Source organism: Pseudorca crassidens, chromosome 6 (assembly GCF_039906515.1).
Source record: "Pseudorca crassidens isolate mPseCra1 chromosome 6, mPseCra1.hap1, whole genome shotgun sequence".
Taxonomy (NCBI): domain Eukaryota; kingdom Metazoa; phylum Chordata; class Mammalia; order Artiodactyla; family Delphinidae; genus Pseudorca; species Pseudorca crassidens.
Window position 1 is genome coordinate 88,771,700 of NC_090301.1, and position 16,465 is coordinate 88,788,164.

Consider the following 16,465-nt stretch of genomic DNA (forward strand, 5'->3'; position numbering starts at 1 on the left):
ATCATTTCTTTAAAATATGTGTTTTGAAACTGATATGACATGATTTGGATTTTTTTTAATATCACTTCCATTAAGATAATGTTCATTTTAAATGTCCATTAGAGTAAATTGTAATTAATTTTCTTGACATCAAAGGAAGGTATAATAATTTTGGAGAGGATGATGGATTCATAGAGGAGAATTAGTCTGATGCAGAAATCTTAATATCATGTTATATCTTCACTCAAAACTGGAGTGAAAAACTTATGCCCAATATACTTAGGAAGGTAGGCACATTAGAGCCATAAATTTCTTTGATATCTTATCTACTTCATAGACACCAAGTTTAAGATACTGCCTATTTCTTTTGATGAATGCAGTTCATGTTTTGAGTGAATCAGTTACTTGTACCAAAGATTACAATACATACAACCTATTGTAATCTCAGTATCAAGTTTCAAAGGGGTTATGCACTTAACTGGCTGATTAAGGGAGATTTTTTATGCTTCTCTTTGGATGGTCAGGGGAGCAGAAGAATGTGATCTTTGAAATAAAAAAATCCCAGGTTTTAAACTGAAGTGATTAAAAATAGCAGTACTCTATAGTGTTTGGATTTATACTGACCAGTCTAAAAGTTAAGCATAAAATAACCCAGAATATTCAACATTAAATTTTTAATATTTTTCTAAGAAAAAACTATCTGGAAAACAAAAGAAAAAACACAGACATACGTGTGTGTACCTTCTTTTTCTCCCTAGGGACCAATGTTTGTGCCAAGGACAATGGGGGATGTCAGCAACTCTGTCTTTATCGAGGAAATTCCCAGAGAACTTGTGCTTGTGCCCATGGATATTTGGCAGAGGATGGAGTTACTTGCTTAAGGCATGAAGGCTATTTGCTGTATTCAGGGAGAACAATATTAAAAAGTATACATCTTTCTGATGAAACCAATTTAAATTCACCAATAAGGCCATATGAAAATCCACATTATTTCAAGAATGTCATAGCTTTGGCTTTTGACTATAATCAAAGAAGAAAAGGTACCAACCGAATCTTCTACAGCGATGCACACTTTGGAAATATACAGCTTATTAAAGATAACTGGGAAGACAGACAAGTAATTGTTGAAAGTAAGTACAACAATTTATTTTTAAACAGTTTGGTGGAAATGAGTATCATTTGGAGTAGTAGAGAAATTAGAGTGGTAGTTGCATGTAGCAATTATATTTTCCTAGAGTTTATATTCAAGAATGAGTGAAGCTATAACATCCAAACCCCCAAAAGTCAAAGAAGTAATTAACTGCTAGCATGTACAGTGTGAATATTATGATTATTAGCTTCTAATCATGGAACACTCAGTATATTCCTTTATAATGTTTCTTATTAATAAGTGTATTAAATTCATGGAAAATAATTTTTCAGTATAAAACTTACTAATTTTATTTTCTTCCAGTGGGTGAAATTATATCTTTAAGAATATCTACCTAATTATATTCAGTGAATTTTATTTTCTCAAGTATCAGATTTTTTGTGTGCATATATATGACAGTCTTGATGAGAAAATGTTATTAAATAACCTAATATTTTTAAAATATTTTTAATAGTCTACAGGACAATACTTTTAATATTTTACAGGACTCAAACATAATATTGTGTGAATTATCTATACATTATAATTTAGAGAAACTTCTTCCCTGTCATCCAACTTCTACAGGGACAATCTTCATATTCCTCATTCAGCATCTCTCTCTTCTCTATCTCTGTGTGATTTCCATATATTCCTCACTTTTCCAATTTCACTATACTGAGGTCAATCTTTTTCATTACTTTTTAAATTGCAAAATAATACATAAATTATAAAATGTTCAAGTAATATGGATTTTTAACTGAAGTTTCTGCCTCATCCCTGCAACATCAATTCCATTTACTTACTCGTAAGTGACAGCTGTCATGCCTCCAGAATTTTCTTGCAGTATGTGTATCATTTGTAATTACAAAAATGTAATGATACAATATTCACCTGCTTTTTTTCACTTACAATATATCTTAAAAAGCTTTTAAGGCTATTTAAGATAAGGCTCTATCTTATTCTTTTGAAAGCCTGTATCTATCCTATACTAAGAGTAAACTAATTTATTTAACCATTTTCTCACTGACAATCATTTAGGTTGTTTTTGGTGTCTTATCACTACCTACAATGTCACAGTGAACATTTGTGCACATAAATATGTTTTTTCACACATGTGAATATTTCTTTAGCATAGAATCCTAGAAATAGAACTGCAAAATCATTGTTTTATTTATTTATTTTTAGAACTGGTCAAATTTCTCCAAAAAGACCATATCAATTTATGTTTTCATTAACTGTTTATAAAAAGATCCATTTTCCCACACTTTTGACAATGATTTTATAATTTTTATTAGCTTATGACTAATATGTTAAAAAAGTCAACTTATATTAATATACATTTACCTGATAACTAGTGAGATCCAGCATCTATTCATATGCTTACTCATGTGAAAAACACATCAAACTCCCTATTGTACATTGCCATCCCATGCTAAGCCTGTCACAGTTTATTTTGTTCTTTCAGTATTTAATATCCTCACAATCCCTTTTGCCTATTCAAACCTGACAGCCTTTCCAAATCAGTTCAAGTGTGTACTTTCAAGCATATACAAATACACATTCTTGTTTCTTTATTCTCTAGGTTACTATACTTGTTGATAATTTCATAACAATTTGTATATTCCAGCACATGCCATTTTGGCTTCCCTGTGTGTGTGTATATATATGAAGATGCAACTATAACTGTACTGATCATAGACTTGAGACATATTCGAGACTTACTGATTCTTTGGGTATATCCCTATGAAGTTTACATTATAATTCTCTCTGGTCCTCCCTCCATTTTCCTAGACTGACACAATTCAGAGTTGGAAGTGCTTATGTTGCATCTGTAATCTATTAACTTATTCATTTTCTGTGCTCCAGATTCTTTGTCAGGTACCCTGGGTATAAAGATGAATATGAGTCCATAGACCTTTAGAAGCCATAGTTTAAGAAGAAAACTACGAGTAAACAGACATTGAAATTCACTAGAATCTATAATATACTAAAGGCCTAGAGAATAAATAATCTTTCTGAGGAAGCGCAGAGGATGCCACTGAGATGAGTTGAGGAAATGTAAGGGATCAATAGGAGTCTGCCTGTTGAGCCTGGTGGAGAAGGAAGAATTTTAGACCAATGGTCCCCAAATTTGGTTCCTAGGGTCTCCAAATACATGTTCAAAATTATTTTCATAATAATACTAGATATTTATTTGCCTTTCCACCGTTTTGACATTTACACCAATGGTGCAAAAGCCATTGTGGCTAAATTGCTGGTACCTTAGCACTAATCAATACAGTGGCACCAAACAGTACTAGTAGTCATTGCATTTTTCACTGCCACTTAATAGCAGGAAAAAAAAAAAAAGAGCCAGTTTCACTTAAGAATGTCCTTGAAGAAAAAGTAAAATAATTTTATTAAATATTAATCCTTCAATACACATCTCTTTAATATGCTGTGTGATATTATAAAATACATATAAGGAACTCTGATGCATTCTGAAGTATAGTTGCCTGAAGGATACCACGTATTTCTGTCATTATTTGAGTTTATGCTTTTTTTAAGGAATATCATTTTTTACTTAAAAGAATGAGGAACAAACTATGGTTATTCAAACCTGGGTGTATGGCAGACTAAATACAATGAGTCTGTCACTCCAAGGAAAATGACCTACATTACTTATTGCAAATAAAAATCAAGATTTCAAGTAAAAATTAAAATTTTCAAGACTTGTATCCACCATAGTTAGCTTGATAGCTTCCCATACTTCTGATGAGATGTGTAGTGATATTACTAGTGATTTGGGGCGGGGGGGTATTGCATGCTGAAATTGTCAGCATTTGGAGGATATGCATAACTCAGGGAACCAATATTTTCCAAATGACATGATAAAATCATGCCTGGGTAAATGATCCATTCAGAGTATAAGATAGACCAATGAATTTTAATGTAATAGAATAGGAAAAGTTCATCATTATAGTTTCTGATTCCACACGGAAGCTAACCTTTAAGTAACTACCATTTGTGTTGTTGTAGTATAAAATCATATCCAGAATTATCTGAAAAGGCTGTTAAAACCCTCCTTCCTTTTCCAACTTCACTGCTGTGTGAAGCTGGATTTTCTTCACAAATTTCAACTAAAACAACACAACAGATTGGATGTAGTAGATGTGAGAATCCAGTTGTCTTCTAGTAATCCAGAGAGTAAACAAGTGTATAAAATGATAAAAAAGCTGTCTTCTCATTTTAAAAAAATACAGCTATTTTTTAGATGTTATTTATATTAATATGCAGTCAATTCATTTTTGTTTTTTAAAATATATTAATACATATCAAAACAAAGTTTTTAGTTTAAATTTCTAACACAATAGCTATAGACGTAACTCACATACACAAAAATTTTGCTGGAGTCTTCAATACTTTTTAAGACTGTAAAAGTCCTCAGAACAAAAAAGATTACAAACTACTCTTCTAGACTAAAGGCTCAGAAAATTTTAAGTATAAAGACATGAAAAAGCACAGGGTAGACAAGGAGTGACACATCATTTGGCATGATTAGAACATGGGTTTCATGGCATGAATGGTGTGAGATGAGGCTATCGAGTCCTAGAGAGAAGTCCAATATTGAAGGATTTGGTCTGCCAAGATAAGAAGTATTAAAGAAAAAGTTTCATTGAGATATAATATACATACCATACAACTCATTCATTAAAAGTGTACTGTTCAATAATTTTGGGTATGCTACATTATTAGTATATTACATTATTAATAATTACATTATTAATTTTTAAAATTAGGTAAAAATATATAAAACATAACATTTGCCATTTCAACTTTTAATTGTACAATTCAGTGACATCAATTACATTCACAATATTGTGCAGCCATCACCATCTATTTCCAAAACTTTTAAAATAAATCTATTTATTTATTGGCTGCCTTGGGTCTTCGTTGCTGCACACAGGCTTTCTCTAGTTGCAGCAAGTGGGGGCTACTCTTCATTGTGGTGCATGGGCTTCTCATTGCAGTGGCTTCTCTTGTTGTGGAGCATGGACTCTAGGCATGCGGGCTTCAGTAGTTGTGGCTCACAGGCTCTAGAGTGCAGGCTCAGAAGTTGTGGCACACGGGCTTAGTCGCTCTGCAGCATGTGGGATCTTCCCAGACCAGGGCTCAAACCCGTGTCCCCTGCATTGGCAGGTGGATTCTTAACCACTGTGCCACAGGGAAGTCCTTCCAAATCATTTTTCTCTCTTTAAACAGAAACCCTGTTTAAGCAGTTACTCCCCATTCCCCCTCCCTGTATTCTCTGGTAATCTTTCATCTATTTTCTTTCTCGATGAATTTGGCTATTGTATATATTTCATGTAAGTGGAATCATACAATATATGTTTTGTTGTGTGTGGCACAATTCACTCAGTATAATGTTTTGAAGGTTAATCCATATTGTAGCAGGTGTCAGAAGTTCATTCCCCTCTTTATGGCTGAATAATATTTTATTGTATGTATATAACATATTTTATTTATCCATTCATCTGTTTATGGACACGAGTTTCTACCTTTGGTTATTGTGAAAATGGCACCGTGAACACTGAGATACTAATATTCAAGATAAGGAGTTATGATTTTTTTCAGTAGATGAAGGGAAGACAATGGAGTGTTCTAAGGTAAGTATATAATAGGACTTTTGTTTTATGAAGATAACTCTGGCTATGTTATGTTTGATGACATTTAAGAGATGCCATGGGAGGTTGTTGCTGAGTTATAGATCCTATTTATATTGTGGGAAATTAAACTGAAAACAATTTAATCAAAGTATATACATACTTCTGTTCGGTAGTTTGCCTTTTTGTTTGGTTGATAGTTTCCTTCACTGTACAAAAGCTTATTAATTTGATATAGTCACGTTTATTTTTACTTTTGTTGCCCTTGCCTGAAGAGATAGATGCAAAAAAATACTGCTAAGACTAATGTCAAACAAACACTGTACTGCCTACGTTCATCAGGGATATTGGCCTGTAACTTTCTTTTACTGTACTGTTTTACTGTACTGTTTTTATCTGGTTTTTGTATCAGTAATGTTGGCTTCATAGAATGAGTTTGGAATTGTTCTTTCCTCTTCAGTTGTTTGGGATAGTTTGAGAAGGAGAGGTATTAACTCTTCTTTAAAGATTTGGTAGAATTCACCTGTGAAGCTGTCTGGTCCTACACTTTTGTTTGTTGGTCTGCTGAGATTTTCTATTTCCTTGGAAAATTGTATATTTCTAAGAATTTATCCATTTCTTCTAGGTTGTTCAATTAGTTGGTGTAGAATTTTTTGTAGTAATCTCTTACTATCCTTTGTATTTCTGTGGTGTCAGTTGTAAGGCTAGATTGTTTGAGATTTTTCTTGGTTCTTGACAAAGGCCTGTATTGGTATAAAATTCCCTCTTAGAACTGCTTTTGCTGCATCCTGTAAATTTTGGATTTTTTGTTTTTATTTTTATTTGTCCAAAGGTATTTTTCTATTTCCTCTTTAATTTCTTCAATGGCCCATTGGTTGTTTAGAAGCATGTTGTTTAGCCTCCACGTTTGTTTTTTTACAGTTTTCTTCTTGTAAATGATTTCTTGTTTCATAACGCTTCGGTCAGAAAAAAATGCTTCATATGAATTCAGTCTTCTTCATTTATTGAGACTTGTTTTGTGGCCTAACATGTAATCTGTCCTGGAGAATATTCCGTGTGCGCTTGAAAACAATGTGTATTTTGCTGTTTGGGGTTGGAATTTTGTCTAGTTATCTATTAGGTCCATCTGATCTAATGTGTCATTTAAGTCAATGTTTCCTTATTGATTTCTTCTATCCATTGATGTAAGTGGTTGTGTTAAAGTTCCCTAGCATTACTGTGTTACTGTCATTTTTTTCTTTATGTCTGTGATTTGCTTTATGTATTTAGGTGCTCCTATGTTGGGTGCATAGATATTAACAAATGTTACAGCCTCTTGTTTGATGATGCCCTCCTTTGTCCCTTGTTACAGTCTTTGTTTAAAAGTCTATTTTGTCTGATATAAATATTGCTATCCCAGCTTTTGTTTGTTTCCATTTGCATGGAATATCTTTTTCCATCCCTTCACTTTCCAGTCTGTGTGTGTCTTCAGATATGAGTCTCTAGTAGGCAGCATATATATAGGTTGTGTTTCTTTATCCATTCAGCAACCCTGTCTTTTGATTGGAGCATTTTGTCTATTTACATTTAAAGTGATTATTGATAGCTATGTATTTATTGCCATTTTGTTAATCATTTTCTGGTTGTTTTGTAGTTATTCTGTTCTTCTCTCATTCTCCTCCTTTGTGATTTGTTGACTTTCTTTAGTGTTATGTTTATATTCCTTTCTCTTTATTTTTTGTGTATGTATTATAGATGTTTGGTTTGTGGTTACCATATGGTTCATATATAACAACCTACATATATGTTATTTAAGTTGATGGTTGCATAAGTTTGGGCACATTCTAAAAGCACTACATTTTTACTGACCCTGTTCACAATTTGTGTATTTTGTGTCATATTTTACATCTTTTTGTGTATTGCTTATGTAATTATTTTAGAGGTAGATAATTTTACTACTTCTGTCTTTTAACCTTCATACTAGCTCTAGAAGTGATTGATCCACTACCTTTACTACATGTTTGCCTTTACCAGTAGGATGTTTTTTCATATTTGTGGCTTTTTCTTTTCCATTTAATGATGCCCCTTTAACATTTCTTGTAAGGCCAGTTGAGTGGTGATGAACTCCTTTAGTTTTTGCTTGTCTGGGAAACTCTGTATCTCTCCTTTCTTTAGTTCTGAATGATAACCTCACCAGACAGAGTATTCTTGATTGTAAGTTTTTTCTTCCAGCACTTTGGATATATCAAGCCAGTTCCTTCTGGCCTGTGAGGTTTCTGCTGCAAAGTCACTGGATAGTCTTTGTGGGTTTCCTTGTGTGTTACTTATTTTTCTCTTGCTGAATTTAAGATTCTCTAACTTTTGACATTTTAATTATAACATGTCTCGGTGTGGGTCTCTTTGGGTTCATCTTGTTTGGCACTCTCTGTGCTTCCTGGACTTGGATGTCTCTTTCCTTTGCCAGGTTAGGGAAATTTTCAGTCATTGTTTCTTCAAAAAGTTTTTCTATTCCTTTCTGTTTATCCTTCTTGAATCCCTATAATGCAAATCTTAGTTTACACTGTATTGTTCCAGAGGTCTCTTAAACTATACCCATTAAATTATTCATTCTTCTTGCTCTTCCAATTGGGTGATTTCCACTAACCTGTCTGCTGGTCCTTCCCCCTATTTTTTATTTTGGTTACTGTATCCTTTGGTTCCGAGTGGTTCTCTTTTTAATATTTTCTCTTTGTAGACGAGCTTGCTGAGTTCATTCACTTGTTTCCCAAGTTTGGTGAGCCTATTTGAGCTTTTTATCACCTAAATTGCTTATCTAGCTATGTTTTATTTACCTTTTTTTCTGAGGTTTTGGTTTTTTTATTTGAAATGTATTGTCTCCTCATTGTGCCTAAGTCTGTGTTTGTTTAGGTACTTAGAATATAGAATAATCAGCTATGTCTCCTAGTCTTGAAAGAGTGGCGTTATGTAGAATGTGTCCTGTTGGGCCCAGAGGCACAATCCCCTGTGGGCACCCTGATAGGTGGAGCTGACTCCCCAAAGTGGTTGCTGCTTTGGAGGGACACCATTGTCATCCAAGGCAGCTTGCCAGGTTGGGCAGAGAAGGAGCCACTTTGGATGAACTGGCCAAAGTAGGTGAGTTGGGCAGGACAGGTCCTTGGGAACACTGGGACAGGGTGCCCAGTGTTAGCTGGGTTGATGGATAATGACAGAAATGGTGCCTCCCAGCACTAGGTCAGCTAGGTAGAAGGAGAGTTTAAAAACATGTTGCCTTTCAGCACTTCTGTACCTGGAGAAAGTTCTAACAGATTCCTGCCACTCTGGCACATGCCCTAAAATCAGTCAATGAATCTCATGACCCAGGTGCTTTTCAAAGCTACTGCCTCTGCACTGGAACTTGGAGTGAGTTTGTGCACGAGCTCTTCAAAAGCAGAGTCTTGAGCTCTCTTGGACATAGTCTTCACTGATTTTCAAAGATGGGGCTCTTCTTTCCAGTGCAAGTCCCCTGGGATGGGAGCCCAATGTGATGCTTTGAACCCTTGCTCCTCAGGGAGCACCTCTGCAGCTGTGATATTCCTCCTGCTTGTGTGCCACTATACTAGTCGTGTGGGTTCTGATTAGAACACCATTCTGCTCCTCCTCCTTGTCTTGATGTAACCTTTTCTTTATACGCATAGTTGTAGAAAATCTATTCTGCTAGTGTTCAGGTTGTTCTCAGAAATGGTTGTTCCACATGTAGTTGTAGTTTTGGTGTTTCTGTGGGAGGAGATGAACTCAGGCTCTTCGTACTCTGCCATCTTAACTCAGAACCCCTTTGATATTCTATTTTGATAAATCTGGAAAAACACATTTCATTTTGATACATCTTTTACCAGTTAGTTACGAAAAAAATAAATTCGCTGACATGTGATTAAGTATTTAAAGATAGAAGAGCGTTCTAAATACTTTTACAAATCAGATTTAGGTTTAGATCCTTTATATATCTGAATATGGGGAAAGGATAGGATGAAGGCTCTCCTTTATCTTTCAATTCATGTAGAATTAAATTTTTGCTGTGAGGTATAAAAGATGAGATGAAGAGCCACTAAATACACTTAAATGTGTATTACATGCTTACAATGTGCCATAGATTATTAGGTAGTGGCAAATAAAGATGAAAGGTCTATTTTTTTAACCTCTGGGAACTCAAAGTATGGCAAAGGGAAAATGCTGTGTTTCACTTTTTATATATGAAGAGTCAAGACTGTTGGTCAACATGATATTAAAACACCGAGGTTATCTCTGGCTTTAAAAACATAGCATGATTGATGATAATTATAAAAAATAAAAACTAAGAAGAGATTCATAATTTCAAAGCACAAAATAAGATTTTCCTTGACTAATAAACAGAAATACAATGCAGTTAGAATGACTGAAATATAGAGGAACAGGAGCAAGTTTAAAGCCTGCTTGAACCAGGGACTGGGGTGAGGCTGCCACATAGGAAAATAAGGCTGAATTAAAGCTGTGCCATCTCCTTCATATACCAATGTCCTATGTGACATTTTTGCCGTAGAGGCTTAGAGAATACAGAAACAATCCTGTGACCAACACTAACATCAGTCTTTTACACATTGATGGCTTTTCAAGTTCTCATCAGCCCTGTGGAGCAAAAATCCAAGTGAATTATGAAAGACAGGGCTGCAGCTTAAGGCCCAGGAGCCAAGTGAAGGCAACTGAACCAACAAACTACAGGGAATGAGTGCTGGAAGAGAGGTTAAAAAATTAAGGAGAGTCTGCAAATTCAAATTCCACAATAGATGGATTTTAAAGAAATACAGCTAAAAAGGAAAGTGTACCAACCAGCAGATGAGTGAAAACAAATAATAGAACAATTAGAAGGAGACTTTTATAACTTTGGGGGGAGTTCATCAGAGAGGAAAAGGAATACATGTTTATAAGAAGTACAAGAAATGGTGAAACCAAAGAGGCTAAAATTATATAAGAAAAAAATAATTAAAATGAAAACAACTAAAAATCTTAGAACTGAAAAATATGGTCAGAATAATAAAAATTAAAAGGAAATCCCAATTGATAAAGTTTATGTTGGACTAGTCAGAGTGAGAATGAACCAATGGTATGATAAATAGTGAGGAATTAATATGTAAATTACAGAATAAAATGAGAGCAGTTGTGAAACTTGGAAGGTAAGTTGGTAGGTTCAACATGATTATAGCTAGTAGAGGTCAACAAATGACAAAGAAGAGAGGGAAGGAAAGAAAAATATCATCCAAGAAACAATAATGGAGTTTACTACAAAAGAGGAAATAAATGGGTCCTTAGATTGAAAATGAATTCTGAGTACTGAAAAAGAATCATAAAATTAAGTCAGCCATCAAAGTAAAATTTCAGAGAATAATAAAAAAAAGGGACAACCTTAAAATGCTACCAGAAGTAATAGAGAGATTATCTACAGAGGAACAATAATTGAATTTAAGCAGGCATCTCACCAGAAGCATTAGAAATATGTTCACACTCCTCATTAGAAATATGTTCACACTCCTAAGGAAATATATAATCCTAAACTGTTATTCAAAATGAAGGGAAATAAAGATTGTTCCAGACATACAAAATCAGTAACAGTACATCGACATATTCTCACTAAAAAACAAACCAAAAAACCTTAAAATAATGGCTTCAAACTTGACCATAATAAAGTAGTAAATTTGTGTTTTACATTATGACTTGGTATATATGTTTCAGTTTTACAGATTAGTATCTTTATTCCATAGGATTCATTCTGATGTTTTGTTTTAGCCAATCAATCAGAGCAGTTTATCATTTAAAAAAACAACATGGCTTAAAATAAGGTCAAAATGTTTCCTTACATTCAATAACCGGTTAAAACATGTAATTAAACAAAACTTCTCAAACTAGAAATAAAAACAAAGGATGCACAAAATTGTAATAGAGAAAATTATAAAATATTAGTGGACATAAAGAATGACTTTAAATAAAGGGAGAAAATGTAATTTTCATGATGGGAAAGTAACTTTTTTCATGCAACTTCATATGCTGATCCTAAAATGTACATGGAACAGCAAAATTCCAATAATACCTAAGGCAATTTTGAAAAAATATAAATTTGTAGTCTCTCCTTGACAAGAATTTCACTTATTATAAAGTTATAATAATGAAAACAATGTGATATTATTAAAAGAATAGTAAAATGGAAAAGAGGACTTAAGCAGATCCACACATACATGTCTTGTAAATGTTTTTGTTAACAAGTTGATATTACAAATCAGTTGAAAAATAATGAACTGCATTTAATAAATTTTGCTAGTACAATTTGCATGCAAGAAATAAGTAAAATTCTATCTCTAGCTTATACTGTACTCAAAAATAAGTTTCAGTTGAGAAAGATGGTGAAGTAAAAGAACCGTGAGCTCACCTCCTCTCACAAACACACCAAAATCACAACTAACTGCTGAACAACCATCAATAAAGAAGACTGGAATCTACCAAAAGAAAAAAAGATATTCCTCATCCAAAGACATGAAGAAGAAACCATGGTAGGAGGGGCACACTCACAATATACTCAAATCCCATACTGCCCAGATTAGCAACCCACAAACTGGAGATTGATTATATTGCAGAAGTTCTCCCACAGAAGTGAAAGCTCTGAGCCCCACACCAGTTGCCCCAGCCTAGGGGTCCAGCATTGGGAGGAGTCCACAGAGCATTTGGCTTTGAAGGCTAGCAGAGCTTGATTGTAGGAGCTCCACAGGACTGGGGGAAACAGAGACTTCACTCCTGGAGGGTGCACATAGGTCTCGCAGGCACTGGGACCCTGGGCAGAAGCAGTGACTCCAGAAGAACGTGTGCCAGACCTACCTGCTAGTCTTAGAGTGTCCCTGGGGAGGTGGCAGATGGCTATAGCTCTCTCTGGGGTCATAAAAGGTGGCAGACATTTTGGGTCTTTGGCCCCAAGACCTGGCCCCACCCAACAGCCTGTAAGCTCCAGTGCTGGTATGCCTCAGGCCAAACCACCAACAGGGTGGGAACACAGCCCCAACCATCAGAAGACAGGCTGCCTAAAGACTTCCTGAGCCCACAACCACCTTTAGACACACCACTTGACATATCCCTGCCTACCAGAGGGACAACATCTAGCTAGTGGGCAGACCCTCCGACCAGGAAGCCTGAACAAGCCTTTAGACCAGCCTCACTCACCAGGGGAAAGACACCAGAAGCTAGAAAACCACCATACTGCAGCCTGCCAAACTGAGTCCATAAACACAAGTCAGAACCTATTCTGGGGAAACAGCTGGGCTTTGGCCCTTGAGTGAAGGGGAGTATAATGCTGGGACACATAAGACATCCCCTACAGAGGGCCACTTCTCCAAGATAGAGAAGTGTAACTAAACTACCACATACATAAAAATACAAATAGAAATGTGAACAAAATGAGATGACAAAGGAATATGTTGCAGATGAAAGAACAAGATAAAACACAAGAACAACTAAGTGAAGTGGAGATAGGCGATCTACCTGAGAAAGAGTTCAAAATAATTATTGTAAAGGTGATCTAAGAACTCAGGAAAAGAATGAATGCACAGAGCAAGAAGTTATAAAAATATTTTACCAAAGAGTCAGAAAATATAAAGAGCAACCAAACAGGGTTGAAGAATACAATAACTGAAATTAAAAATATAGTAGAATGAATCAATAGCAGACTAAATGAGGCAGAAGAACAAATCAGTGGGCTGAAGACAGAATGGTGGAAATCACTGCCATGGAATGGAATAAAGAAAAATAATGATGAAAATAAGGGCAGTTTAAGAGACCTCTGGGACAATATCAAACACACTAACATTTGCATTATAGGGGTCCTAAAAGGAGAAGAGAGAGAGAAAGAGCCTGAGAATATTTGAAGAAATAATAGCTGAAAACTTCCCTAACATGGGAAATGAAACAATCACCCAAGTCCAGGAAAAGCACAGAGTCCCATACAGGATAAACCCAAGCAGAAACATGCCAAGAAACACATTAATCAAATTGACAAAAATTAAAGACAAAGAGACAATATTAAAAGCAACAAGGGAAAAGCAAAAAATAACATACAAGGGAATTTACATAAGGTTATCAGCTGATTTTTCAGCTGAAATTCTGCAGGCCACAGGGGAGTGGCGCCATATATTTAAAGTGATGAAAGGGAATAACCTACAACCAAGAACACTCTATCCAGCAGCAGGGCTCTTGTTCAGATTCAGTGGATAAATCAAAAGCTTTACAGATAAGCAAAAACTAAAAGAACTCATCACCACCAAACCAGCTTTACAACAACTGCCAAAAGAACTTCTCTAAGCAGAAAACGCTGGAAGTAGAAACAAGACAATTAATAGGAAAGCTCACCAGTAAAGGCAAACATATAGTAAAGGTAGAAAATCATCTACATACAAATATGATATCAAAACCAGTAATCATAAGAGGAGGAGAGTATGAATGCAGGATATTTGAAATTAAGAGGTCTGCAACTTAAAACAGTCATGTGTACATGTAGACCGCTATACCAAAACCTCATGGTAACTGCAAACAAAATATCTATAATAGATGTACACACTAAAATTAAAAGGAATCCAAACACAACACTAAAGATAGTCATCAAATCACAAGAGAACAAAAAAGAAAAGCAAGAAAAAGAGATCTACACAAACAAATCTAAAACAATTAACAAAATGGCAATAAGAACATATAAAATAGATAATTACCTTAAATGTAAAAGGATTAAATGCTTCCACCAGAAGACATAGACTGACGGAATGGATACACAAATAAGACCCATATATATGCTGTCTACAAGAGACCCACATCAGATCTAGAGACACATATAGACTGAAAGTGAGGGGACAGAAAAAGGTATTCCATGCAAATGGAAATCAAAGGAAAGCTGGAGTAGCAATTCTCATATCAGACAAAATAGACTTTAAAATAAAGACTGTTACAAGAGACAAAGAAAGACAATACATAATGATCAAGTCATCAATCCAAGAAGATATAATATTGTAAATATTAATATATATGTACCCAACACAGGAAAACCTCAATATATAAAATGCTAACAGCCTTAAAGGATAAATCAACAATAACACAATAACAGTGTGGGACTTTGACACCTCGCTTACATCAGTGGACAGATCATGCAGACAGAAAATCAGTAAGGAAACACAGGTCTTAAATGACAAATTAGACCAGATGGACTTAATATTTATAAAACATTCCATCCTAAAGCAGCAGAATACACATTCTTTTCAAGTTCCCATGGAACATTCTTCAGAATAGAATGCATGCTGGGCCACAAAGCAAATCTGGCTAAATATAAGAAAATTGGGACTTCCCTGGTGTTCCAGTGATTAAGAATCCACCTGCCAATGCAGGGAACACAGGTTCGATCCCTGGTCTGGAAGATCCCACATGCCACGGATCAACTATGACCATGTACCACAACTACTGAGCCTGTGCTCTAGAGCCTGCATGCCACAACTACTGAAGCCTGCACACCTAGAGCCTGTGCTCTGCAACAAGAAGCTACTGCAAAGAGAAGCATGCACACTGCAACAAAGAGTAGCCCCCGCTTGCCACAACTAGAGTAAGCCCATGCGCAGCAACAAAGACCCAACACAGCCAAAAATAAATAAATTTATATAAAAAAACAAAATCGATGAGGGGGAGGAGTCAAGATGGCAAAATAGGAGGACTTGGAGTTCGCCTCTCCTCACAAGTACAACAAGAATACATCTACAAATGAAACAATTCTCACAGGGCACCTATTGAACACTAGTAGAGGTCCTTGGACACCTAAAAGGACAAGAAAAATCCCCATGCAACCAGCTAGGATGAAAGAAAGAAAGAAAAGAGGAAACAGGATGAGACCAGCACCCTGGGCAGGGGAGCTGAAGGAGAGGAGAGGTTCCCACAGTCAGGAAAGCCACCTCACAGTGGAGAGATCACCTGGGATAGAGAGGAAGCTTTGGGGGATCAGAGGGGAATGCAGCATCCAGTCTCTGCGAGGACAGAGTAGGAACTACGTGCATGGTCCATGCTACAGCCCTGCACACTCCAGCCCAAGTCATGTGTCTCGTGGTGTAGAGGGGGGCTGGGTGCTGGAAAGTGGGGTTTGGAGAGCAGACCCAGGGAGAGGATAGATGTTGGCTGTGAAGAGACAGCCTGAAAGGATGGGACTAAGGAGCTCCACAACTGGAAAAGATTGAGGGAGAAACCTGGACCACCATAGAAGCATGGTGCATTTGTTGACTGGCATGCAAGGGGCAGGGCCACCTTTGAAACTCCCTTCCCCATATGGCGGCCTCTGCCTCTGCAGGCACTAGCAGGGGTGCCTGCCTCAGCGGGCTCGCCTGCCTCTCAAGCTAAAACCTCCTCCAGCCATGCAGGCCCCGGCGGGCCCAAGTGCTACCCCTGCCAAAGCCTCCAAAGGTCACACCAGTCCTGGTGGGCCTGAGAACCGCCCCTGCCAAAGCCTCCTCAGGCTGCGCCGATCCTGTGGCCCAGGCACCACCCTGCCAAAGCCTCCTCCAGCTGTGCTGGCCATGCCTGTGAATGCCTTCACTGGCCTGTGCAGACACGTGTGCTCCAGGGCAGCCTCGGGGGCAGAAACTGGTGGGAGGAAAACATGCAGAAGTGGAGCTGAAATCACAGCTGAGCCCCAGGGGCTGTGCAACTAAGGAAGAAGACCTGA

General features: G+C 36.4%; 1 protein-coding gene across 1 annotated transcript in view; it reads left to right on the forward strand.

Moving 5' to 3' along the window:
* LRP1B (LDL receptor related protein 1B) overlaps nucleotides 1-16,465 on the forward strand; it is a 1,616,178-nt gene that overhangs the window by 1,146,021 nt on the left and 453,692 nt on the right. The window contains exon 42 of the mRNA XM_067742376.1: nucleotides 738-1,109. Within this exon, the coding sequence (XP_067598477.1) occupies nucleotides 738-1,109 (372 nt within the window). The remainder of the gene's footprint in view (nucleotides 1-737; nucleotides 1,110-16,465) is intronic.